The 27,062-nt window shown below is 42.4% G+C and overlaps 2 protein-coding genes across 16 annotated transcripts in view; both read left to right on the top strand.

Annotated features, from left to right (window-relative positions):
* The window catches only part of PDE10A (phosphodiesterase 10A), a 385,571-nt gene extending 373,328 nt beyond the window's left edge, over positions 1–12,243 (top strand). For 8 of the 10 annotated variants that reach the window (XM_053295826.1, XM_053295814.1, XM_053295790.1 and 5 more), the window contains 3 exons: positions 810–890; positions 2,581–2,669; positions 5,946–12,243. In XM_053295826.1, the coding sequence (XP_053151801.1) occupies positions 810–890; positions 2,581–2,669; positions 5,946–6,063 (288 nt within the window). In that variant the 3' untranslated portion in view covers positions 6,064–12,243. Of the gene's footprint in view, positions 1–809; positions 891–2,580; positions 2,670–5,945 lie in introns of those variants that run through there. The other 2 variants (XM_053295817.1, XR_008316105.1) reach the window with 2 other exon arrangements.
* An 11,265-nt stretch (positions 12,244–23,508) lies between these two features.
* The window catches only part of C1H6orf118 (chromosome 1 C6orf118 homolog), a 42,469-nt gene continuing 38,915 nt past the window's right edge, over positions 23,509–27,062 (top strand). For 4 of the 6 annotated variants that reach the window (XM_053295895.1, XM_053295886.1, XM_053295858.1 and 1 more), the window contains exon 1: positions 23,509–23,668. The gene's annotated coding sequence lies outside the window, so the exon portion shown is untranslated. Of the gene's footprint in view, positions 23,669–23,837; positions 23,989–27,062 lie in introns of all 6 variants that reach the window. The other 2 variants (XM_053295868.1, XM_053295878.1) reach the window with 2 other exon arrangements.

The raw sequence follows: 27,062 nt of genomic DNA, 5'->3' as shown, positions 1-27,062 counted from the left end.
CTTATTACCACCACGGCGGCAGGCTGAAAAGTTTCCCTCCCATTGCAGCCTCTGATGTCTCCTGCCTCCAGTGGCCAGGCCCAGCCGGGCCGCCGCCTCTTCCATATCTTGGACGGCCAGGCTAGGCCGTCCCACCGCCTCCACCTCCCACTTGGTCGGGCCACCGCCTCTCATACCTGGGACGGCCTGGCCAGGCCGCCCCGCCACCTCCCGTCAGGTCGGGCTGCTGCCGCCTCTTCCATACCTGGGAAGGCCTGGCCTGGACAGGACAGGCCGTCCCGCCGCTGCCGCACCATTTTGCGGCCCGCTCACTGGCCGCCATTTTTTCTTCCCCCTCAACTCTTGCTGGGCCCAGGAACTCTCGCAATGTGTCGCAAGAGTTCCACCGCCAAACTCAGGACACGCACCGGCTAAGAGAATTAATTATATAGATTCCCTTCTGTTTTGTTTATTTACATTTATATCCCTCTCTTCCTCCAAGGAGGCCAGAGTGGTGTACATGATTGGGTTTATCCTCACAACAACTCTGTGAGTTAGGTTAGGCTGAGAGATACATGACTGGCCCAGAATCACCCAGTGATTTTCATAACTGAATGGGAATTTGAACTCAGGTCTCCCCAGTCCTAGTCCAACACTCTAACCACTACACTGCACTGGCTTCTTAATGTTTCCACCTGTATTAACTTTAATATTAACTTTAAAATATTAAATTCTAAATACTTGATGGTATATAAATGAGAAACATTTCTTGGGTTAAATCATAATAATCAGTTAATTATGTAATCATTGGCTCTTTCTCTTTATTTTAGGGTGATGACATGAAGAAGTTAGGTATTCAACCCATTCCTATGATGGACAGGGATAAAAAAGATGAAGTTCCTCAGGGCCAAGTAGGTCTAAAAATACTGGAGTTTCAAATAGGTATAATTTAAATATATAGGGAATAGGTGTACAGATATATCAGTTTTGCTAACTTTTTTTGTTTTTAACTGCTAGTATGATTTTAATTATTTTAATAAAAGCTGCTGATTGAGACTTTTAATGAAGAAACTAAAACAAAAACTACATGGAAGCTTTGTCAGAATCATCAATGCAGCATACACATGTTATTTCATAGAAAGGAAGTGTGCCTGTCATTTTTCTTATGTAAATGTGCTGAATAGAATAATACTGAAGAGATAAACAATGTGAATTCTATATGTCTAGAGTCAGAGGCATACAAGCGATTAAAGCTCAAGGGAAGTCTGCTTATTGATAGTAAACCGGTAGTTTCTCGTGGCTGGAATTCTGACTTGGTCACAATGAAACAAACAACACTATGTTAATTGACCATGAGTTAATCATGTTCATTCCACAAAAACCAAAATAAAGGAAAGAAGAAAAAGTGCTTACTTGCTCTTTTGAATTGGTGACAAACCTTTATAGTGAATATAATGATGGTTTGAAGCAAGAAGATTAAAATAAAACAAGGATAAAGATGGGTTGATGCTAAGAGGCTAAAATATCATGAGAATGTGAAAGGTTTATCACAAAGTGGGGGCTCATCACTCAGTGGAATAAGAAGTTCCCAGTTCAGTCCCTAGTATCTCTAGTTAAAAGTATCTCAGGTAATAGTTCTGGGAAAGGCCTCTGTCTGAGAGCCTGGAGAAACCCTTGTCAGTCAGAATAGAAAATACAAGAGAAGGCTAGTTGGACCAATGATCAGGGTTGATATAAGGCTGCTTTATATGTTCGTATGTAAGGCTGAAATAGTGTGAGAGTGCATAATATGCATTTATATAAGCAGATTCATTTAAAAGTTGGAAGACTTCTGAAAAGCTACCAGTATTTTTGGTTTAGAGTTCAGAAGTGTCAGAATTGCAGGACAGGGCCTTCTCTGCTGTTGCCCCAGGCTCTGGAATGCTCTCCCAGTGAATGTCCGCTCTTTGACATCTGTGGCTGCCTTTAAAATTGCTTTTTATGCAGTTCTATTGTATTTTATCTTTTGTAAACCTCCTTGGGATGTCTTATGAAAGGTGGTATTAAAAATGAACAAATAAATACATACAGTAAATAAACTGCAGCATTTGACCTATTCTGGTTCCCTGCCTCCCTGAGATTAGTAGCAAGCCCGTTGAAATGTGCATTACTCTAGAGTTCTTTCCCCCCTCATAAGACTGCTGTTGCTAATGGCCAATATTTAGAAAACATTTTCAAGTATAGGCATCCACAAATTTAGGATTAACTCATTAGCCAGCCATTATTTGTGCTCACCACTAACCCCCATCTTCCCCCAAATCCTTTTTGGCACACAGGCAGAGAGAGACTTAGGAGAGAAATTGGTCTTCTCTCTTTTGCACTGGAGTATGGAATTGGTAAGACAGTGGGAGCCTGCTCCTACTGCTCAGAAAGGATTCCTGCTGTTTCTTGCCATCTCAAAACTGGCATTTGAAATGAGACTTCTGGGGAGGAGATTTATATGGTGCTCAGTGTCCTGCTTGCCAGAGGGCTGGGGACACTTGGCACGCAGATTTGTGGATGCCTGTGTATTTCTGATTTTCTCAATATAGTTTTGTTGGTTTTTATTTTCATTATTTTCAGATTGGTTTCTACAGTGCTGTAGCCATGCCATGCTATACTACACTTGCACAAATCCTCCCTCCCACAGGGCCACTACTTCGGGCATGCAGGTGGGTAATATGAGTTGGCCCTGGAAAGTAACCTGGTCAACTGAAAGTGATTTAACATGCTGTTTACTTTCAGGCAAGAAGTGAAACTAAAATCATATTCCTCTTCTAAAACCTATTTCTGTTTAAATGTATTTATATACCACTCTTAAAATATAATTTTGGAAAGCAGCAGACAAGAGGCAATACAAAATTGTATTGTATACATTTAAAATAAGAACTGCATGAAATTTTAGAAGAACAGTTAACAAACACAATAAAGCATTTGAATTTGAATTACCCCTGCTAACTGAGCAGAGAGACATCTTTTAAAGTGGTGATGCTCTTATATTTAGCAGCAGGAGAGCAACTGGCCCTATCTAGTCCCAGCACAGCATTCCTCCAGTGACTGTTGCTGGCATCTGCCTTACGTTTCTTTTTAGACTATCAGCCCTTTGGTGGTTCCATGTATCTGCGGGGTGTCTCATAGACACATTTTTTCAGTATCTGCGGATATGAAGGGGTTAAAACCAACATATCCACGGTTCCTAGAGTGCCGAAAATGATTGTGGAGGTCATGTCCAGCTGCCATTTTGTCTCTCAGAGCCCAGGAAGAGACTGGAGGAGCCATTTTTTGGTTCATTAAAAAACACACGGACTTTTCCCCATGATTTTTTGCAGTTTGGGGGAGCATTTTGTCCTTTGGAGAGCATTCCTGGCCACATTGGGGACCCACAGAGCATGCCACAGTAAGTTCTGGGCCATTTGGGGGCCATTTGGGGGCCGTTTTGGCACTTAAATTCCTCCCCTCCAGCCTGGAACCTAACCCCTCTTTCCCCATAGCCCTAATGCATCAGAGGGAATTTCATAATTGTGATGATACTACTGAGATGCCCTGTCACTGCTACCCACAAAATGAATCTGTGTAAGAGGCAGACCAAAAAGCAGAGCTTGTGGTGCTGATCTTATCTGGGTAGAATAATATGGGTATAGGCAGTTTTTGAAATAATCCAATTCTAAGCCACATAGGCCTTCTAAGATTATAATCACTACTGTAAATTTGGCCTGGAAATGATTTGGCAATCAATACAGCTGGTGTAAGATAGGTGTTCAAGAAATATGCCGCAGACTAGCACTTAGTAGGGTTGCAATGAAGGCTTGGAAAGGATATTTAAATGCTGTGACGTGTCTACACTAGGGGTGTGCACAGAACCGCCACACTGCGGTCCGGCACTGGGGTGGGGGGTAGCTTTAAGAGCGGCGGGAGGGTTTACTTACCCCTCCCGTCACTTTCCTGCTCTGGCGCCGTAATGTTACGAGTAATTGGGGTGGCAGGATACCTCCCTGCCGCCCCTTCCCTGTTGTTGCTCTAAAAAAACTCCCAGTAGTCCTTTGACATGCGCGCGCTTCAGGTCTCTGACGTGCGCGTGCGCAAAGGACTACTGGGGTTTTTTTTAGAGCAACATTGGGGGAGGGGCGGCAGGGAGATATCCTGCCACCCCAATTACTCGTAACATTACGGCGCCAGAGTGGGAAAACGGCAGGAGGGGTAAGTAAACCCTCCCGCCACTCTTAAAGCTACCCCCCACTCCCGAACAGAACCACCCAGGTCCGGAGGCCTTTACAATGGCCTCTGGACCGGTCCGGGCCCATCCCTAGTCTACACCTACAAAGATTAGAATTGTTCAAACAATGGTTTTTCCCGTGACACTCTATGGATGCAAAAGCTGGACTTTAAGAAGCAAGATAGAAAAAGCATTGACGCTTTTGAACTTTGGTTCTGGAGAAGACTTTTTAGGATACCATGGACAGCCAGGAAAACAAACAAATGGACCATAGAACAAATCAATCCAGAATTTTCACTCGAGGCACAAATGGCTCGAAGTATCATACTTCGGACACATTATGCGAAGACCCAGCTCCCTTGAGAAGTCTATAATGCTGGGGAAAATTGAAGGAAAGAGGAGAAAAGGACGACCAGCAGCAAGGTGGATGGACTTGATTACGACAGCAGTGAATGCACCACTGAGAGACCTTAAAGGCCAAGTTGAAGGCAGACCATCCTAGAGAGAATCTATGTGGTCGCTAAGAGTCGACACCGACTTGACAGCACTTAATCAGTCAAAGATAGGTGTAATGTGAAGAGATCAGTTTGCATTTACTAGTGCTCTATACCACCCAAAAATATGTCCCTGAGGGTTTAGCAGACCTGTAGGACAGATTTTTAGGTTGCAGAGAGAGCTTAAGAAGGAAGGGGAGATCAGCAAAAATTGGCACCCTCCCTACACTGCTTTACCCTGGAATGCAGCAGCTGCATGTGTGCTTCCTTTGCTGCACACATACAGCATTAGTCAGGATGTCAGCTGCTGGATATTTTATTGTTTAGTATAGATCACATATTTCTGAGATAATGGTCCACATTTGCATAGTCATAGGAGAGCAGGAGAAGGGTTGCACTCTCAGTAATAGGGCTTATTCTGCAGCCAAATGTGGTCAGAAGGATATGCGTAAGCAAATTTTGCTTCCCTGCCAACCCCCCAGAAGTCTTTTTCATTTGCAGAAATATATCCCTGAGGGCCACACAGCAGTCAGGGACATATTTCTGTAAGCCAATGGGACTTTTAAAGGAAAGGGAGAGAAGTGAAAATTGCTTTCCCATCTTCTGCTCTCCTACAGCTGTGAAACATGTGAGCCAGTGGGTGAAGTTGGTATACTGCAGCAGTTCACGTTCAGTTTTTTTTTTTTTTAGAGCTATAAGTGCAAAAAAATTCTATAATAAGTTTTAATGAGTTTTTCTAAAAAAAAATTATGTTGATGTGGCACAAATAAAATTCTTCAGAAGATTAATCAGCAATATATTCAGAGGATTTGTAGACATGGGGAAAATAACCTATGTTTCTCTAAAAGCGATATGAAATATTCAGAGGTCAGTTATGATAATTCATCTGTCAACTGAGCAAAGAGGCAACTTTTTAAAGTGATGATGCTCTCTATTTACTTTGAGGCAAGAATATACTTTCAGGGAGAAAGCAACTGACCCTATCCATCCCCAGCACAGCATCCCTCCAGTGGCTGTTGCTGGTGTCTATCTTATGTTTTCTTTTTTAGATTGTGAGTGTTTGTGTAAACTACTTTGGGAACTTTTGTTGAAAAGCGGTATGTAAATATTTGTCGTATTTGTATATTCATCGAATAAACAAAAAAAGACCTGCTGGTTCTTGTATACCGATGCTGGTATTTGGATGACTCATGAAGAGAGAGTAAGCTGATATTCAGTGTTGGCTCTTTTTGCCTCTCCAGGGAAAACCTCAAACAATGGGAAAAAGTAATACGAGGAGAAGAAGCTTATGGATGGATACCATCCGAGACAAATAGCTATGAGTCATCAGAATCACTTCCTGTGAAGATTGATGATTGATCAACATTTTAAAATTGCTTTAACACTCCCACTTCCCTTTTAGGCATCTCTGTTTTATTTTAAAATGGATATAAACTGCAAATTCTAACTGGGAAGACTGTGCAAATTTCCTTTATTTGGTGATACAGTGTGAACAGGAGAGACTGACTGACAATTCAACTATTTCAGAATCTGCTATCAAAACAAATGTGCTTAGCTTGTAAATATAAAAGACTGGCTTTTTCTTATGGGGTACATTGCTAAGGACCTAAGTTGAAATTGGTGTTTGCGAAGGCAAACCTTTGGGGTTTGTGGTAAGGTGGATTCAATGGTACTTTTACTACAGTATAGTGTGGCTGACTTTAATACCAGTTTCGCCTCGGGAATTCTTGGCTATAAATAGGATATTTCCACATTGCTATTGTGAATGGTTTGATATTTGTGTAATCAGTCTGAACTCCAATGGAAAATCTTTGGGGCTGAAACTATCATTCAGTTTTATAGTACTTGAATTTTTCTTGCTGCAAGTGGTGGGGGTATTTAACTTCTAGAACCAAGGCTCCAACAATTATTTTATTTACATCATGGGGCAACTGCTTTATTGCACACATGTTTAATATTTGAAAGATTATTGGTATGGTTCTTCAAAGTAATTTCATAAGCTTTAGAATGTGTCCATTGCTACACTGGAAATCTAGAATATTTATCTCTGGTAAGGAGAGATATAGGCCAGCAAATTCAGGACCTTCCTGTCAACATTAGTAAGAATCATGGACTAAATTTCAAACGTGGTAGCAAAGATTTGTAAAGTAGCCCAGCTGGTCCATTATATTTTAGCATATATTAGAGAAACATGCCTCCAAATCCCAGTTTGTTCATAATAAACAGGGCCTTCTAAAGTCATATTTATTAAAAGCTGTCATGGTACCATCACAGTAAATGAAACAGATGTCCTCTTCACTAAGGACAAAATGTAGCTTTGCTGTTGTTCACTAGGACTGTGTGTGGTCTGTTCTGCCCTTCTCACCTAACCTCCGAATAAGCAGGATTTTTCTTTCTCTCATTACATTTGTCTAGTCTTGTAAGTAGACACTTTCAGTGAGCTGAGAATTACCTGCTGAACAAGAGAGCTGATTTGGAAACCATTGCACTTTAATACTGTGAATGAAGATCTGTATTGACTTGCACCCCAATTCTTTAAAAAATTACACTATGTAAAGCATGTGTATACCTCTTTGCAGAACTGAGTTTTAGACCTAGTGCAAGCATTTTAACTTTAATATGGTTTTATAGGATATATAAATAAGCCATGGGGCTTAATACTGACCTCAGTGTGAGTTCTGCTGTTGACTTGAATGGATATGGAACTAGTATATCTTTTTCTTTGCCCTTCATCTTTTGCTTATTTCTACAAATCTCCTAAGAGTGTTTAGAGCAGGGATTCTCAAACTTGGGTCCTCAGGTGTTATTGGACTTCAGCTCCCATAATCCCCAGCCTCAGTGGCCTTTGCTTGAGGATTATGGGAGTTGAAGTCCAATAACACCTGAGGACCCAAGTTTGAGAATCACTGGACTTTAGAGTCTATGAGCAGTGGGGAAGCAAGATTTCACCTGCTCCTGGGCCTGGCTGCCAGCTGTGCACTGCATGTGTCATTTAAATGTGCTTGACATGTACGTGGGCCTGATCTCCACAAACTTTCATATGCATACACATACCATTTTTAAAGAATAAGATCTGGTCTGTGCACATTGTACTTTACATTCATAGGTCTCATTTCAACATTATGTCCCACTGTGTGGACATCAAGAGGGCCCATGGAATGATCAGAAAAGCCAAGAGACAGACATGATCCTGTTGCTCCACCATATATAGATACTGCACATTTAGAGGTTTACATGAAGAGGAAAGCACTGTACTAAGGCTGCTTCTCCTGTTACTTTTTAGAAACCTAGGTGTACTTGGGAGTGTGAAAATATATTAAAACGTACAGTGAGAATGTCTGTAAGCTGGTTGAGATTGGAGAGATGATCTATGAACTATGAGAATGACTAGTGTACCAACTTTATTTTTTGACAACACACTAAGATGGTATAATCTTAAAGTATCTATTTTTTTGCAACTCTTCAGATATGGGTATATTGCTTAAGAGTATACCCATGCCATTATGAAGGGATGCTAGAAGCAGACTTCAGCCTACTGTTTGTCTGTCCTCTGTGCAGAGTAAACTGCTCTTTTTACAAGCTCTCATACACAGATTCTGTGATGGATTCAAGATAATGTTGCTTAACAAAGTTATGCTAAAACTGTATTTTTAACTGATCAATGGACAATATTCATTCTTGTTCAATATACTATGCGCACAATTCTGTATTAGCCAGAAATATTTCCCTATTTTTAGAAGTTTATTTTAGTGACTGGTTTTGCAAAGAGTTTTGACTTGGTTTATAATTGAGCACATAGTTATATATATATATTTGTACATATATATATATTTGTACATATATATATATATTTGTACATAAGTGTGCACTGTCTGGTTAAAAAAAATAATTTCTGAAATATACTTGAGCCTTTGCCATACATATTATTTGTAGGTTTAGATTTGTGCTCTTGCAAGTCTTAATTTTATTTTATTTTATTTTATTTTTTATTTTTTTAGACCAGATTCCTGAAAAGATCCAGTTGTCTGTTTTATCCTAATTGTTGAGTCTGCCTATTCACTTCAGTAGTTTTTATTTTAAATATGGACATTGCTGCCAAGCTGAACTAAGTAGGTAATAAAGAAAGAAGTTACACCTAGCATGATCTGATTTGATTGAGCTGAACAGCAACACCATATGTAAAATGAAGACCATTTCTGATTTATACGAAGAATTCCTATGCAGATTATGTTTACATCTAGAAAACTGACCAAGCTAGTAATGTGCAAGAAACTATTCCAGGTATGTGGCAATACAGAATTGGCAAACATCTGAAGTAGACAGATTCTGAGGGCTGGTTCACATTGTATTGGCAATAGCATGTATGATGTATGGGTACCTTCTGGATACCCATGCGCCTGATGATCATGTGGAAGGTATCTGGTGTGTGTGGGCCCTACACATAACCATTCTATATGTAAAAGTTAACTAGTCACAATTCCATCACAAGCATTGTCACAATTATGAAATTAGACAGCATGTGACACATGCAGTAACCACATGCATGGTTACGTCACATGGAAATGCCTCCACTTGATCAGCAGGTACCAGTATGTTTTTCTCTTGAATGTCACCGGCAGTGTGAATCAGCACTGAAAACCCTTAACTTGTATGTTTATGTATTTGCTATCTTCCATCTCAACTACCCCCACTACCCTTTCTTTTCAGAGCAGAAATGTATTCTTTCTTTCAGTGGGTGGCTTCACACGACATGATAAAAGCCCTTTGACCTTGGTGGTAAGCCCAACTTTCAGTAAGGGGGGCATGATATGCTGACATTGGTCATGTCATACGAACCCGCCAATGTCATCATATTCTGCTTGACTTGCAGTTCCAAATCTTACATCTGTAAACATCTTCCAATCTTGATTACAGATGTTGACTTCAGAATAGCAAGTTGGGTGGAATATGCCAACATTTGGTGGGCTTGGACAACATGACCAATGCCAGCATATCATATCTCCCAAACAAAAAATGTGGCTTGCCGCCAAGCTCCAGGAACTGTAAAGCAAGATTGGGCTTGCTGCCAAGCTCCAGGAACCAGAGGTTCAGCTTTTACTGTTCTATGTAAACCCGCTCAAAGGAAAATCTCAGAAGTTTGATGGATCAACTTATTTGGTGGTAGTACTACATAACTTATACTTTGCATGCATATTTTAAGTAATATCTGGCCTTTCCTTTCATGGAATTTTGTAATAAGTAGGTGTGTTTGTTATAGTGCATCGGGTCGGATTCTAACTTTCAGTGGAGTGCTGCTCCATTGTTAAAAGTTCTGTCTGAGAACAGAAAGAGGGTTGCGCTCATGAAAGGGGTCTTTTGCAAGCAGAAGGGATTCTTTAAGCTAAGCTCTCTTTTTATTCCCAGAAGCAGCTTCCAACATTAGAAGCTTCCAACATTAGCAGCTTTGAACATTCTGCTGAAAACTGGGATGCAGCCCAACCCCTATCCACACTACAACCCATGACTAGATGCTCTTATGATATCCCCTCTCACATTTTGAATTACCTCAATCACATTTTGAGCTGATTTCACATAAGAGTTAGAAAAGGGGTCATAAGCTGGTAACAATGTATAGAAAATTTTATAGAAATGGTTAGGGAAAAGGCCACAAGCCACAGTTTCAACTGATTGTATAGTAGCTCTTAAAGCCCTCTTAAAGTTGAATACACATTTTGACTTTCTGGTGTGGAATATTGCAGAAACCAGTAAAGCAGTCTGCTATCCTTTGGCATATGTAGAATGCCAAAATGTGTAGAAGTAAACAATATATTTTTGAAACTGAGGTTCAAATTGAACTTTGCTTCAATTAAAAAAAAAAAACAACCATCCCAGAACAATTCCAATTACTGTATGCTTTCTCCTTCCAATATCAACAATGGGAATATTTGAAATCCTTTTTCAGCATTTATTTTATGGAATGGAAAACCATTTCTCGTAGCCTAGGGTAATAAGCCTGTCCAGTTATTATTTGATTCTAGGCTTCGATACATAATGAACCTGAGGGGTTCATTATACACTTCCCCATCTCTTGCCCACTTCCCTCACTGTGGGTAGAACTGAATTACAAGGAGATCCCATGGTGAATACAGAATCTCTGTTTTCCCTACGACTCATTTCTAACCATGGTGAAGGCAGAGAGAAGGACATTTGTTAGACCTATTTCCAGTATTGCCATGGGTGGAATCCCAAGGGTCAAGTAAAAAGTATGCATATTGATCACTGCATTTTTGCTGCCATATGTTGAAATGTTGGCTGATCAAGGATAATTTCGCTTAGTGGACAATAAGAATGCTATTGGCCACAAAACCTTTATATTAAATAATAATGCCAACTAATACATCAAACAGAAAACCATAATGCCTCAGCAAGGGAACATTCTAAAATGGGGCTATACAACTTTGGTGCTCCAGCTGTTTTTGGACTACCAACTCCCACCATCCCCAGCCTATAATAGTCAGGAATTATGGAAGTTGTCCAATGTCTGCAGGAGGGCTGAGGTTGTACAGCCCTGTTCTAAATGATACAAATCAGCTCACACAGGGCATGTACTGTGATTCTACAAAACGATACTCTACATTAGGGGTAGGCAACCTTGGCTGTCCAGCTGTTGAAGAACAACTCCCTATCATCCCCGGCCACAATATATTGTGGCTGGGTATGGTGGAAGTTGTAGTTCAACATCAGCTGGAGAACCAAGTTTGCCTATCTCTGCTCTACATAGATGATATTATTAGTCTCTCTCTCTCTCTCTCTCTCTCTCTCTCTCTCTCTCTCTCTCTCTCTCTCTCTCTCTCTGTTTTCTCTGGGTGTTATTTTGTTATTAATATGTCTGAGTCACTAGTTCAGCCAGTTTTAAAGCTATATACAAACTTTGTGGCATTTCCCCCAAACAGAACCTTGGCAGGCCTGTAACTGTTCATGCAACTATGACCTTTCTGTAGAAACTTAAAACTTTGTCATGCAGTCCCTGTGCAATGCAACGTACAGGTAAGTGCATACATTCTGAGGAAACAATATTCCGACCTAGCAAAGGCACATCACAGTAACTTTCTTTAAAAAATGTTACTTGCTGACCAAAAACTGTGCTTAATTGTAATATGGATGCATATTCATAACGGTAGTAATTTAACTGGTTTATAAATTAGATCTATGTATGCCCTGATACTGGCAGATAGTTCTAGGAAGAAGACATTTAAAGGCAACAATATCCATCTTTACTAAATCTAAGGAGTTTGGGGGAACATGATTTTATATATATGATACTTAGAAAATTCTTTGTAAAAATATATGCAAGTGCAATAATTTAAAGAGATCTTAACTTTGCATTTATAAATTATAAATACTGTACAAGGGTATGTATTTTTTTCATGTATTCATTTGCAGTCTTTGTATTTAAAACCCCCCTCAAACCTTTATTATTATGTTTGTACAATAGATAATATAATCATTTATTATGGTCTAGGTAAGTTGTAAATAAATTTGCAAAACCCACAGCCAGAACATATGCATATCTGGGTGTCCTCTTGTGAAACCTGTTTCTTCTTTAACAGCTGGCTGTAGTGCAGCAAGGCAACTTCTGTGGATATTTAATTATACATAGAAATATATGTATGATACATAAACTATTTAGAACTGTTCATAATTTTAATTGAATTATACATACATACATACATATATATATATATATATAAATAACTTGTGAATATTACAGAATACAGAGGTTTTTTAAAAAAATACTTTGTGTTCATTTTTACTATTTGTGGAAAGGGAAAGGAACGGGGACCTCTGGCGTGCGTCCGTATATGTGTGTGTGTGTCCCCATAGAAGGAGAAATTGCAGAAATAATGTATGAAACAGGTGTTAGCAGCAGCCTGCTCCCCCTGCCCTGTTTGCCCGTGTTGGAAACTGGCCCACTTTGGGAGGGACTCAGCCTCAAAGACTTCTGTCTAGGGGTTCTACTTAGGAATCTCTGAGTTTTCTGCTCATGGAGTCTGGGGACTCTCAGGTAGTCAAAAAAACAAGAAGAATCTCATGTAAGCCTAACACAGGCAATATCCTACATACTCTGGTTGATGAGAGTAACCACTACATGCCCGTGCAGATGCACTCAAAGCTAATGAATTCAGCTTTGTGAATGTGGATCCTGCCATCCAGTGTTCCAACTTGGGGCTTAGGAGTTCAATGATTTCATAAGAAAGGGAAAGGGAGTGAACACAAAAGGAAGCATTCATCTGGATGAACCCTCTGGAGCAGTGGTTTGGCAACAGACACTGTCAGATCCCCACAGTGGCAGCAGGCCTTGCTGCTTCTCAGGAATTGTATTCCTGGGACCAGAGAGATCACTCCAGGCTGGGGGGGAGGGCGGGATAGCACCTTTTATATGGCTTGTTTTGTTTAAACCCCAAAGACAGGAACATTAATTAACCCTCACAGGTGACATGGTCTTGAAAGGAGTGTGGGTGTGTGGTATCTGTGCAGATGATGGCCAGGGCAAAGGACTCTATTCTTAATTTGCAATTTTGCACACTTAGCTGCAGGCTCCTAAGGTTGGTTGCAATTCTGAGATGAATGAATGGGTCAAAGCCCATTATGAGCCCGCATGTCCTTTATGCATTAACATTTCTTTCGTCCCCCTGGAAGTCACGTTTTCTTTGGGATTCACCCAATTCAGCAGTGAGGAAGCTCCCCTTTTTCAGGTGGATTTTCCATTGGGTCTTACCTCTGATCCAATCCAAGATCAAGTCTCAGTCTCTGGCATCAGATGTTTGCTTGAATGGTTAGCCATTGGATCCCAATATGGACAAATGTGGGGGAAATGAGTTGGGGAATGGGGAAAGCATTCTATCTGTTAACAGATTACCGGAGCAAAAACACACAAGTGATTGACCAAAATTATCTGAGTAGAAATCAAAATGCAAGATGCTTAATAATGTTTACCTTTAGTTTTCAGAAGCTGTTTGAGAAGGTAGCAGGGTTCTCAGTTGAGAAATGCTGCATTCTGAAGCATTTGCTACTACTTTCTGGTGCCATCATCTGCTCTGTTCTTTTAAATCCCGATTTCACTATTTATTTTTTTTTCATTTGTGCTTTCTGAGAAGCCAGCCTTGTCTGTTTACCCAAATTTCTGCCACAAATGTCTGCCTTCCACCTACAGTCTTGGCCTGACTATTAACCTTGCCTCTAATTGTCAAAATATCTGTTGCTCCTTTGAAATGCATGCTATATGGACTAAGTTTATAGACTGTCCTCTGGAATGGAATGGAATGGAATGGAATGGAATGGGGAGCTTAGATGCAGAACAGAGAAGTTCCACTCATTTCATATACTGCATTATGTACTGCAAAACTTCTCTGCAGGCCATTACTATTTTGGCTTCAGGCCTAGCTGAGTCAGAGCTGGGAGTGAAGGGGTTCCAGCATCCTCAGCCTTCACCTCCCAAAGCTGCTTGCCTTCCCTCCGCCTCTGTTTGCCTCCCAGGCTTACTCCAGAGTCTGGTAACAGCAGCCTCATCATTCACTCTGCTATACTTGTGGTGGCCCTCATTTTCACAATCCTGGCACCCACGGTTTTGTGTATCCGCAATCAGGTAATGGGGACCCGACCTCATTATTCATAGTTGTAAAAACAGTAAAAACTCACATATCTGCAGTTCCTCCATTTTGCTGAATGGAGCCAATTTGTGGCTCTTTCTATGGAGGGGGGGGGAATTCTGCACAATCTTTTGGGGGGAAATTGGCTGAATTGGCATTGCTGGACTGTTGGAGACCTACAGAGCATAGCACGGTACATTAATGCCCATATTTCTGCCTCCTCCCCACTTATTAAGGCTTTTAAAAAAATCTCTAGGAACCTAAGCCCCCAATTCCCTTAGACCAGACCTGCACAACATAAGGCCCGGGGGCTGGATTCGGCCCACAGGGACTATTTTACTGGCCCCCAGGTATTCTGCAGCAACACAGGAGCTGAACTGCCTTATAGCACCATCCTGTTCATGCTTTCTCAGAAATATGCTCCATGGTGTGCTCAGTGAGGCTTATTCCCATGTAAGCATGCCTAGCATTGCAGCCTGAAAGCAAGAACAATTTAGGGAGAGGAGAGGACTTGGCATTTGTTTGGGGCTGTCATGCACTTTAGGGGCCCCATTGATTGAGCAGGGACAGGACCTATTATCTGGCCACTATCCTTAGTTGAAACTATGGATCCATTGACGGGGGTTATAGATCCACAAGTAACTAATGATATTTTTAATTTTAAGGTAAAAATGTGCTAAAAAATTGACTTTGGCCCCTTTACGCCAAGTCGTGGATGGTTCCGGCCCAGCAGGGCATTTGAGTTGTGCAGCCCTGTCTTAGACTCAAGGTCTCGTTATCCATTAATAATAAAAATAATTAATAATTCAATTTCTATACTGCCCTTCCAAAAATGGCTCAGGGCGGTTTACACAGAGAAATAAGAAATAAATAAAATAAGATGGATCCCTGTCCTCAAAGGGCTCACAATATAAAAAGAAACATAAGACAGACACCAGCACCAGTCACTGGAGGTATTGTGCTGGATGTGGATAGGGCCAGTTACTCCCCCCCTGTTAAATAAAGAAAATCACCACGTTAAAAGGTGCCTCTTTGTCCAGTTAGCAGGGGTTAGCCATGGTATTGTTGTCCATGGTTGTAGCCCAGAACAGAACACTTGCAGATAATGAGGGCCACCTCTATACCACACTCTGGCTTGCTGGCCCTACCCCTTTCTCTCCTTATATGAGCTTCCTCTCTTTCAGTTGACATTTCTTTATAGGAAATCCTTTCCCAACACACCTCAGCCACTCATTTCCCCTGACCATGCCCAGGTAAGTCCTTTGTTTGGGAAGCTGCTGCTTGTTTGTGTGCTGCCTTAAGGGCATGACAAATTCATGACAAAGCTCTTGAAAGCTCTCTGGTGCTGGTTACTTAAAAACAAAAAAGATCAATGAATTATATTTCCCTAGACCAGTGTTCTTAATTGTAAGGCCCCAGAGCCGGTGGCAACCCCCATAAGTATGGCTGTCTGACTAATTGTTTATTGGGCCTGTGTGAAGCTTTGGCCAAAGCTGAATTCTCTACATAGTCCCCTTGCTATCATGCAGAGACAACATTCCCACTGTTCAATGCTGTGCTTTGCCTCATGCCAGGAAGGGGGCTCCTTTGTGGGAAATGGAGCCTTCTTGAGGCTATACACCATTTTGGAATGCATGCACGGAGTGCTGGGAAGTATAGCCCGTAGGGATGTGCTTGAACCTAAAGGGTGGGACCTGGGAGCTTTAAGAAAGGGGAGAATAGGTCCTAACCTGTTCTCCGCTGTCCCATACAGCTTTCTGCTGGGGCAGCACACATACCCAAAAGCTCTGTTTGGCATCAGCACTCTTTCTTTCTTTCTTTCTTTCTTTCTTTCTTTCTTTCTTTCTTTCTTTCTTTCTTTCTTTCTTTCTTTCTACTTATGTTTTTTATACTGCCTGATATGTACATCTCTAGGTGGTGTACAAACTTTAAATTTTTAAAAAATCAACACAGATTAAAATACATGAGACACAATAAAAATAGTATAAAACAGTTTTTAAAACAAATTATTAAAATTATTAAAATTAATTCTAATTAAAAGATTGCAAAAAAAGGAGAGTCTTGAGGGTCTTCCTGAAAACCAACAAAGAAGGAGATGCTCTTATTTCAGCAGGGAGCATATTTCAAAGCCCTGGGGGCAGCCACAGAGAAAGCCCGGTCTTGGGTCACCACCAAACGAGCTGGTGGCAACCATAACTGAACCTCTCCAGAAGAGTGTAACAGGTGGCCGGGTTCATGCCAAAGGAGGTGCTGACAAAGGAGGCACTGAAATCCCTGACAGGGATCCTGGTAAGGAAGATGGTATTCTTATAGACCACAGCCACCCCACCACCCCACCCACATCCTCTCACCTGCTCCGCCATGGAGTAAGCCTCTGGGAGAAACTGGGACCAAACCGAACCACTAGTTTCTCCCGACCAGGTCTCTGTGATACATAGCAGGTCAGCTCAGTCATCCATGATCAAGTCATGCATTACCTCAGATTTATTTTGAATCAACCTGACATTATAGAGTAATAAGGTGAGGTTCTGTGGGGTGGTTGGCATTGGTCTCCAAGGTCAAAGAGATGGTAGGCCTGTTGGAAGGGGCAACAGCAATTAAATTTCTGAATTCCCTTCCCCTGTAATGACGTATTGGCCTACCAATGCCATATCTTCATTGATTCCCCACTGCGACTCTTATAGTTGCCCCAGAGTCATCCCCCACCTCCCTATTGCTTTTCAACCCAAGACACATACCTGTATCAGGCCTAAAAAATAAGCAACAATAAGGTGAGCAGCAGTCTTCCTTCCAGCGGTCCAAGACAAGCACATGTCTTGGATATGCATGTCTTATGGGCGGGCACCATTTTCGTGGTCAGTAACACCATGCTGACTACGCAAATGGTGCCCACAGATGCTATGTGAATACTGATACTGTGTGGGGCTTGAGATACATGGCTGCCCCAGCAGGAAGATGCATGGGGTGGCGGAGAGCAGTTAAGGACCTGCTGTCCTATTTCTTAAAGCTCCCAGACCCTGCTCCCGAAGTGTGCTCAAACCACAGTTGGAAATGCGCAGTTCATGCCCATCCCTAGTAGCCCTTCCCAGCACTTTCCTCATAGAACTCTTAAGAGCTCCATCTCTCTTAAGGGTCCCGCAAGCACTGAGAAAAGCACAGTACTGTGCAGAGGTCAGCACCTTGGGAAATGCTCTCACACTGAGTTTGCCAGTGATGCCTGCTTAAAAAATAGTGAAGATCACTGCCATAGACTATTTAATGTATGTCAGTAGTTCAAATTTAAGAGGAAAAATCTAATTCAAGTATAGGTTATTTTCCACAAAAGAGATGCTGGGGAAAATAGCTAGTAGCCATCCATCCAAGCTGGCCCCAGCTTGGATGGCTTTCAAAGGGGCACACGGCACAGACAAATTCATTGAGGCCAGATCTATCAATGGATGGCTATAAGCTGCTTCCAGGTTCAGAGACAGGATGCTTCTGAATACCAGTTGCAGGGGAGCAACTGCGGGAGAGGAGGCATGCTTTCATCTCCTGCTTGTGGGCTTCCCGGAGGTATCTGGTAGGCTACTATGGGGAAACAGGATGCCAGATTAGATAGTCCTTGGTCTTTATTCAGCAAGGCTCTTCTTTATGTATATATTAACTGTTATCAGAGCATCTCATAAAAGGCAGGTTGCTTAAGGTAGTTATTCTAACGAACACTCTTGGACTCAATATACTCTATGAAACTTGCCTGACTGGCATTTTTAATACAGTCATCGCTCTTTTGCTATGATTAACTTGCTGGTGTTTGGCATTTATTGTTCCAACATTTATGGTTATTAAATGTAATGAATCCAACAGGATTACTTTGTTGCTGCTCTGGAAGTGTGAAGAAGATCTCTTTCTCACATCTCCACCTCCCCTTGGGCTGCTATGGCAGTGCACCGGGTAACACTGAGAAATGTGGTTTGTTCAGTGTTCTCCAGACCTAGAGCAGGAAGCTATTATTTGCCCTTAATACCTGTGTTACACAATTTACTTACTCATTTTATTTATGTATTTATCAGATTTATATACCACCTTATATACATATAAGCCAAATTACAACAATTAAAGCTCTTCCACAGAATAAAAAACAAGCAGAATAAAAAAAATCAAAACAATTTCAGAGAGTAAAGCAATTAAACAGTTTTAAATTAGTTTTAATTAAAAGTCTGAGAAAATAGGTGTGTCTTACGGGTCTTTTAAAAAGCAATCAGAAATGGAGCAGCTCTTATTTTGACAGGGAGTGCATTCCAAAGTCTTGGGGCAGCCACAGAGAAGGCTCGGCCCCGAGTCACCACCAGACAAGCTGGCGGAAACCATAACTGGACCTCCCCAGATCATCTTAATAGGTGGCAGGGTTCATGACAAAGGAGGCGTACTCTTAAGTACCCTGGACCTAAGCCTTTCAGCTAAAGCTAATAATAAGTGCTCCTGGCCACTGCCTCAGCCAGAAAAACCAGAGAAAGTTTTGGATCCAGGAGCACTCGCAAGCTATGCACCTGATATTTCAGGAGGAATGTAAACCCATCAAGAACAGGCAGATCTAAACTATCTCTTGAGTCTTGACGCCCCACAATCAGTAAAGGTAAAGTGTGCCATTGAATCAGTGTTGACTCCTGGTTACCACAGAGCCCTGTGGTTGTCTTTGGTAGAATACAGGAGGGGTTTACCATTGCCATCTCCTGCGCAGTACGAGATGATGCCTTGCAACATCTTCCTATATCGCTGCTGCCTGATATAGGTGTTTCCCATAGTCTGGGAAGCATACCAGTGGGAATTCGAACCAGCTACCTCTGGTTTACTAATCAAGTCATTTCCCGCTGCACCATTAGATGGCAGTACCTCCGTCTTATTTGGATTCAACCTCAATTTGTTATACCTCATCCAGCCTATTACTGTCTCCAGGCAGGCATTTAAGGAAATTATGCCATTTCCTGATGAAGTCGGTAGGGAGAAATATATTTTGTTGTCATCAGCATATTGATAACACCCTGCACCAAATCTCCTGATGATTTCTCCCAGTGTTTTCATGTACACGTTAAAGAGCATTGGAGACAGTATGGAGCCTTGTGGATCTTAATACAATAATTCTAGCTTTGCAGAGCAACAATCTTCAAGTGACATCATCTGGAATCTACCCGAGAGGTAGGAACGGAAACATTGTAGAACAGTGCCACCTAATCCCATCTCCCTCAGGTGACCCAGAAGGATACCATGGTCAATGGTGTTGAAAGTTGCTGAGAGATCTAAAAGGATCAGCAGAGTCATACTTCCTCTGTCGATAGCCGATTGGAGATCATCCATTAGGCTGACCAAGGCAGTCTCAACCCCATAGCCCACCACAAAGCCAGTTTGAAATGGATCTAGATAATCAGTTTCCTCCAGAACTGTGGGGAGCTGAGAGGCCACCACCCTCTCAATCATCCTGCCCAACCATGGGAGATTAGAGAAGAGCCTATAGTTGCCTAACTCCACGAGGTCCAATGTAGTTTTTTCAAGTATGGTCTAATTATGGCTTCCTTAAGGCAAGGAGGCATCCTGCCTTCCCTCAGAGAAGCGTTTATTATGTTTACCAGACCCTGTCTGATAATCTGATTGTCAGATAAAATAAGCCAAGTTGGGCAAGGATCAAGAGAGCAGGTTGTGAGAAGACTAGTATGAACCCCCTCCCTTGAATCCAAATTTGGAACCAACTTTACCCGATGTGTTAATCCAAAAAAACTTGTCCACATCTTCAGGAGTCACAAACTGAAAGTGATCCAGTTTGACCACAAAAGAGGAGTTGCTGTCCACAAAAGAGGAGACTCTGCCCTTATTGTAGAATCCATTTCAGCCTGAATATAACTTTTGTCCATGAAAAAATTATTAAAAGTATCACAGTGGGTAACCGATGGTTCCAAATTTGGATTCAAGGGAGGTGGTTCATGCTAGCCTTCTCACAGACAACTCTGCTGGATGTATGCTTGTGGATGCAATGCAAGCAGAAAAGAATTGCTTCTTTCCTGCACGTATTGCTAGAGCATAGATCTAAAGATGTGCTATTTTGTAACCTGTCAGATTTGAGTTGAGTCTTTCTCCAATTATGCTCTTGTTGTTTTACCTTGCCACTTCAGCTCCCATAATTCTCCTGAATACCATGGAGCTAATTTTGAAGCAGGTCAAAGATGATGCTTAGGAGTGATTTTGTCTACTGCTCTAGTGAGTTTGTTAGTGATTATGTCTACTGCTCTAGTGAGTTTGTTTGGCAGACCAACCTAATGGGTGCATCATCCCTGCAGAGGTGGGTTGTGGTTGCAAGTCCTACCTTAGCCAGATGGTGGTCCATCCATGACACTGGGGAAATAACAGGAGTCCCCACCCATAGAATACCACCATAATCAGAGCAAAAGACCAAACTGAGCATGTGACCAGCAACATGTGTTGGTCCAGAGACCACTTGGGATAGGCCCATAGTTGCCATGGTCGCTATAAACTCCTGAGCTGCTCCTAACAGTCTGGTCCCATAGTGAACATTTAAATCCCCCATCACGAACAGTGTGAGTGACTCCAATGCTAACCCTGCAACCAGGTCCATCAGCTCAGATAGGAACTCTGTTGACCAATGGGGTGATCTGTACATCAACAGTAGTCCCAATCTATCCTTGATCCCTAGGCTTAGGTATAGACCCCCAATATGGGCCATTTCTCTGACAGGGATCCTGGTAAGGGAGATAGTGTTCTTATAGATCACAGCCATGCACTTCCTTGCCCACATCCTCTCACCTGCTCCACCACAGAGTATCCTACTGGGAGAAGCTGGGATCAGACTGGACCACTAGCCTCCCTGACCAGGTCTCCTTAATGCATAGCAGGTCAGCTCCTTCATACAAAATCGTATCATGGATGATCTCTGGTTTGTTTTGGATTGACCTGGCATTACAAAGTAACATGAGGCTCTGTGGGAGATTGGCACTGTACCCCAGTGTTAAAGAGCTGATAGGCTAGCTGGAAGGGAGAAACAGCTATTATGTTTCTGATTTCCCTTTCCCTCTAACAACCTGCTGACCTACCAGCAGCATGTCTTCATTGATTCCCCACCACCTCTGGAATGCCCACCTCAGAGTCACCTCCCATCTCCTCATCTCTGGACAACCCAAGACACATACCAGATGCAACTAATAATAAGGCAACAATACACCGCTGTCAGGAGGTCCTGCCCCAGCCCTGAGCTCCACCACCAAGGCCAGCACTCTTTGGAGGTCAGCTTCTGTGGCCGTCTTCAAGCAGCCCACCTACAGGCAAACAGCACCCAGTGTTGCTCTTCTTTATAAGGCCCAAAGGTGCGGGGGGTGGGGGGGACCCTAAATAATATACATATTACAATATTTATATATTTTAATATTTAATATTTTAGATATATTTAAAAACTTATAAGAAAAATAGAATTGTGCTCTTCAATAAACATATTTTGAGGACAGCTTGCCAGTTAAAATCAATAAAACACAATACAAAAACAGGTTTAACACAAGGGAAAGAAAGAACAGTATAAACACAATTCAGTAAAGAATTTAGAAGCTAAGAGGTAAATGAATTAATTGAAATGAGAGATGTACAACACTGGAGTACTACACTAGTAGTGCTGAACACCTTTTCATAAGCTCCATTAACATCGCATTTAAGTGTTAACATTTGAACCATTAAAGAAACACTTCTAAGTCTGTGCTGAATGTATTCATGGCTAATCATTCAATTACTGCAGCCTTCTTTAAATGTACTTTTTATTTAATTTACCAGTGGTCCCTGACATTTTTTGTAAAAGTGACAGCTACAATGTCTAATTAACTGTGAATCTCTGAATTATCCTTTAGGGATGTGCATGGAACCAGTTCCGTGTACTCCCGGGAGGGCGGGCAGTAACTTTAAGAGGCAGGGAAGGAACTGCCTTCCTGCCAGCCCCTGCCCTGCTGCTTTTCCCCTGCCGGTGCTCTCTCCAAAAGTTGATGCGTGGGACGGTAGCGTTCCTCCCTGCCCGTTCTGTGTTGCCACACAAATGGTTGATGCACGTGTGTGCCGGCTATTTGCATGGCGACGCAGAACAGAGTGCAGGGAGGAATGCTGCAGTCTCGCGCGCCTGCTTTCAACTCCTCAGGTACTTCCTGTGGCGAGAGTCCTCTTCCTTTCCTTCCAAAGAATCAATGGAAACACCTCTCTCTCTCCCTATCCATTCATTATGTAGCTGATAGATAGGATTAGGTCTTTCCTATCCTAATGTTTTTCACCAATAAATCAGTTTAGTTTAGACTCTACAATGATCTCCATGTGTGTTCTTTAAATAGCTGCAACAACTAAACACCACACTCTGTAACTGGAGTGGTAGCTTCCTTGGCACTCTGCTAAATAATCACTAACTCCAACAATATCAACCCTAAAGTTGTACTTCAGACATATTTTGCCTGCACAAGTGGAGATAAGAGAGGAGTGTGTACACTGTCACGTGAATGCATACATGGAACCCTGCCACCAGATGTTGCTTGACTCTGTGCAGTACATCACACACACACACACATGAAATTTCACTACAATTGTGTGAGTGAAATGGCCTATACAACATGTCCACACAGGTTGATGTATGCTTCTAATGCATCACTGGGAGTTGTCTAATGAAGATGCGGTCAATGAGATACCATCTAGCTGTGACTAAAAGGGGAAACTGTAGAAAGACCAGCAAAGAAGCCTCTTAACAACCGTATGCCCGAATGGATCAGGGGAAACTCTCTAATGATCTATAAAAGCTTCCAGGGCTTGTTCACCTGAGGAAATTAGGGACTCTCTTTTTGTTGTCCACTACAAGCCTCCTGCTGCCTAATCTAGCCATTCTCTCCCCGCCCCCCACAACCCTTCTGCACTTTATCTGCCTTTGCCTCACCTAGCTGCACCCCTGGCAGAACTGGAATTGGGTCCGACACATTACCACAATAGGTCATCCTTACCTTTATCGTACTTGCTCAATAGAAGGAAAGACTATCCTCTCCTGGAGAACTTACTGCATTATTCAACAGTTTTCAGCCAGCTGGTGTCACAAGCAAAGAAGTTTTTGCATTTTAAAAAAAGTTAAAATATCCTTTGTCTGTGACAAAGGAAGATTATCTTGTGGAAAAATATCTGGTCGATACTGATATTTGCTTTTTGTCAGGTCTCTTCAGTCAGGCATTGTTGCTTAACAACCAGCTAGAGTCTAAATGGAACGTGGAATGTTTGAGTAGTTTCCTTGGTAACAGCCCAGCATAAAAGGAGCAGTTATGCTGGATACTATGTGGCGCTCATAAGATGTAAGTTAGTGTTCAATTTAAATATGTCTCACTTTTAATAGTTATGCATTTGTTAGATTATTTGTGTGTGTGGAAGTCCTTTTTGTTTTCTGCTCTGGAGAGGTGTTGTGTAACACAAGCAAGGCCTTATGAAAAGAGAAAGTTCACTCCAATCTTCTCGTTTATTTAGAGGCAGAATTTTAAAAGGCCCTGTGCTTTGCCTGTGACCACAGGCATTTTGAAGTCAGCTTTGCCAATTGGGTTCATAGCAATACTAAGCGATGTGGTAGTGGCTGCACTGGAAGCATATCTCTGGCTGCAGAAGGTACGTCTACTTAAAGGTAAAGTGTGCCATCAAGTCGGTTTTGACTCCTTGCGACCACAGAGCCCTGTGGTTGTCTTTGGTAGAATACAGGAGGGGTTTACCATTGCCTCCTCTCATGCAGTATAAGATGATGCCTTTCAGACTTGAACAATATTCTGATGTGCTTACACTCTTAAAGCCATACTCTTAAGGATGTCTCTCTCCTCGGGGGGTGGGGGGAGAGCGAGTGAGTGAACGTTAGCTAGCTCTCTTTGCAGCCTACACATGTCCTGGAACATCTGGGAGTGAAGATAGAAAACTGACAGTTTTGCACATTCTTGGGGAACAAGATTGTCCTACTGGTGGTGACAGTGATCAGGTCCCTGGTTAAAGTGGCTTCATTATCTTAGTACAGCTCCTGGGGATGGTGGTGTCCTATCAGTAATCAGTATGTGGTGAAGTGATTGTGCTGCATGCCAGAACTCTTCAGAACATTCAGCTTCCTTTTGAGGATGAGATATCCAGGTAGAAGCACCTGTCCTTGTGGATTTTGCCAGCACTAAAGAAATCTCTGGTCTGGTGGCTGGTGGAAGATTGGCTGTCAAAAGGTGCGAGTCTGCTGACACCTGTCCATTTAATAGTAACTACAAATATCAACCTGATGAGCAGAGGAGTCTCACATGCTGGATTAGGAAATGCAAGGATCTTGGTCCCAGGATGAGGTCAGGAAGAATATCAGATAATACAACTTTCACCCACCCCTACAATCCCCACCCAGTTTCAGCTGAAAAGGTTCTTCAAAGGAGAGCTGGTCTTGTGGTAGCAAGCATGACTTGTCCCCATAGCTAAGCAGGGTCTGCCCTGGTTGCATCTGAATGGGAGACTTGATGTGTGAGCACTGCAAGATATTCCCCTCAAGGGATGAAGCCGCTCTGGGAAGAGCAGAAGGTTTCAAGTTCCCTCTCTGGCTTCTCCAAGATAGGGCTGAGAGAGATTCCTGCCTGCAACCTTAGAGAAGCCGCTGCCAGTCTGTGAAGACAATACTGACCTAGATAGACCAATGGTCTGACTCAGTATATGGCAGTTTCCTATGTTCCTATGACTTTCAGCTCAGCTCCAATGAAGTCTAATGTTGTTTTGTCAAGAGGCTTAAGAAGTTTCCTCGAAACCATCTAGATCTTTACTTAAATGATGGTCCTTATTTTCTTGAGTTAGGCAGAGATGTTGCAGGTTGTTTGAGTTCAGTGGTAGCTGGTGCCCATTGGAGGTGGTGGGGCACGGCAGCTAATGGTAGGTGAAGCCATGGATAACAGCAAGCAGAACCATGGCTGAGAACTCAGAAACAAACAAAAGCTCCCTTTATCATCATTATCGCACAAGTCTATGCGTGTTTACTCAGAAGTAAATTCTCTTGAGTTTAATGAGTCTTGCTCTCAAGCAAGTGGGCATAGGACTTCAGCCTTAGTCCTCTTTTACAGAAACAGCACAGAGGCACAGAAAACATACAAACACAGGGAGACCCTTATCTTTTACACAAACAGATTCACTGCCTTATTTAGGAAGGAAGACAACTCACGGGGATATGAGAGAGATCTTCCTACCCCGTCCAGCTTGGGAAGGAGAGAAAAACAGGGCAACAGAGAGAGGGTAAAGAAAAAAGGAACATACAGCAGCCACACCTCCCAGTCTCTACTGGCTCCCTCTCCCCACATAAGAACAAGACCCCTGCTGGATCAGGCTCAAAGCCCATCCAGTCCAGCATTCTGTTTCACACAGCAGCCCACCAGATGCCTCTGGGAAGCAAGAGCTGAGGGCATGCCCTTCTCCTGCTGTTGCTGTTGGAGGTGGAGTTCCAGTGCACCAACTATTCTGATAGTTGGTGCAAAGGGGACATTTGGAGTAGAGGTAGTTAGTGAGGGTCTCCTTACCTGTCACTGCTTGCCTCTTCTCTATGACCCCTGTACCTTTGACTCTTCATCTTCAGGTACTTCCTATAGTGAGTCAGTCCTCTTCCTTTCCTCCTAGAGAGAAGATGGAAACATATCTCTCTCTCCCAGAGGCGTAACTAGGGAAAATAGTGCCTAGGGCAAGCACTGAAATTGCGCCCTGTCCAGACAGGAATGATGGGACTTGTAGTCAACAATATCTGGAAATCCCTGTTAAAAGGAACACTGTACCATCTAGACATGGTTGTTGATCAAAACCTGAAAACATGAGCCATCTCTGTAAAAGACTTAGAACAACGGTCAGGAGTTATGCGAGGATTCCAAGTGTCATTTTCTCTGTCTCATCTCATTCTTTTTAAAAAAAACATGACTTTGTCCTAGAGGATCACCTGCCCAAATAGCCACTAGCAAAATAGGGGAAGAAGAAGGTGGTGGTGGTGGTGGTGGTGGTGGTGGGTCTATAAACCAGTGAATGATTCCTGCCAGCCTTTGTCTTATGATGACTGTTGGCTCATGATGGGGTATATGTGCATTCACCACACCAGTGCTTACTTTGACACCATGAGGGAGGAGGATACATTAGTTTGCCACACTAGACAGAGGCATTTGCAACAGGAGCAGACAGCCAAGTTCGGGCAGGGCCAAAACCAGCCCCTGCCAGACTAAGAAATCATTGTAATTTGCCCCTTCCTGTCACAAGCAGTGTGCTGTTCTTTTATTATTGACTCTAACTCTCAAATATCCCAGTCATGGATGGAAAATTCAGGGTCAATTTACAAGAGACACATTTTCTACATGGAAGTTTCTTCTGTGCAGGTGTTGTGCAGAAACCCATGTGTAGTGACCGCCAGGGGCATAGCAAGGTTGGAATGGGCCAAGATGAGATTTTAAAATGGGCCCCCAGCCCCTCAAAGTCCAGGGCCTCCACACATCCCAGGCCTCCAAGGATTTAAGTCTGATATTTCAAAATAAGTATGCTGCCTGGAAATACATTTCACTGAATACACACATGCACACTTCACAGTATATAGTGATATACATTGAGTACTATATATTTGTGCTACTTTTAATGCCTAGAACACACTAGCAATGCTAATTATTAAAATGGCCCCCTCGCTGCAGATTAGCAAAGGAGACTTTCAACCATGCAGGGTGAGCCTATGTT

Source organism: Hemicordylus capensis, chromosome 1, assembly GCF_027244095.1.
Source record: "Hemicordylus capensis ecotype Gifberg chromosome 1, rHemCap1.1.pri, whole genome shotgun sequence".
NCBI lineage: Eukaryota > Metazoa > Chordata > Lepidosauria > Squamata > Cordylidae > Hemicordylus > Hemicordylus capensis.
The sequence above is the reverse complement of the archived record's forward strand: the minus strand, read 5'-3'. Positions and strand labels throughout refer to the sequence as shown.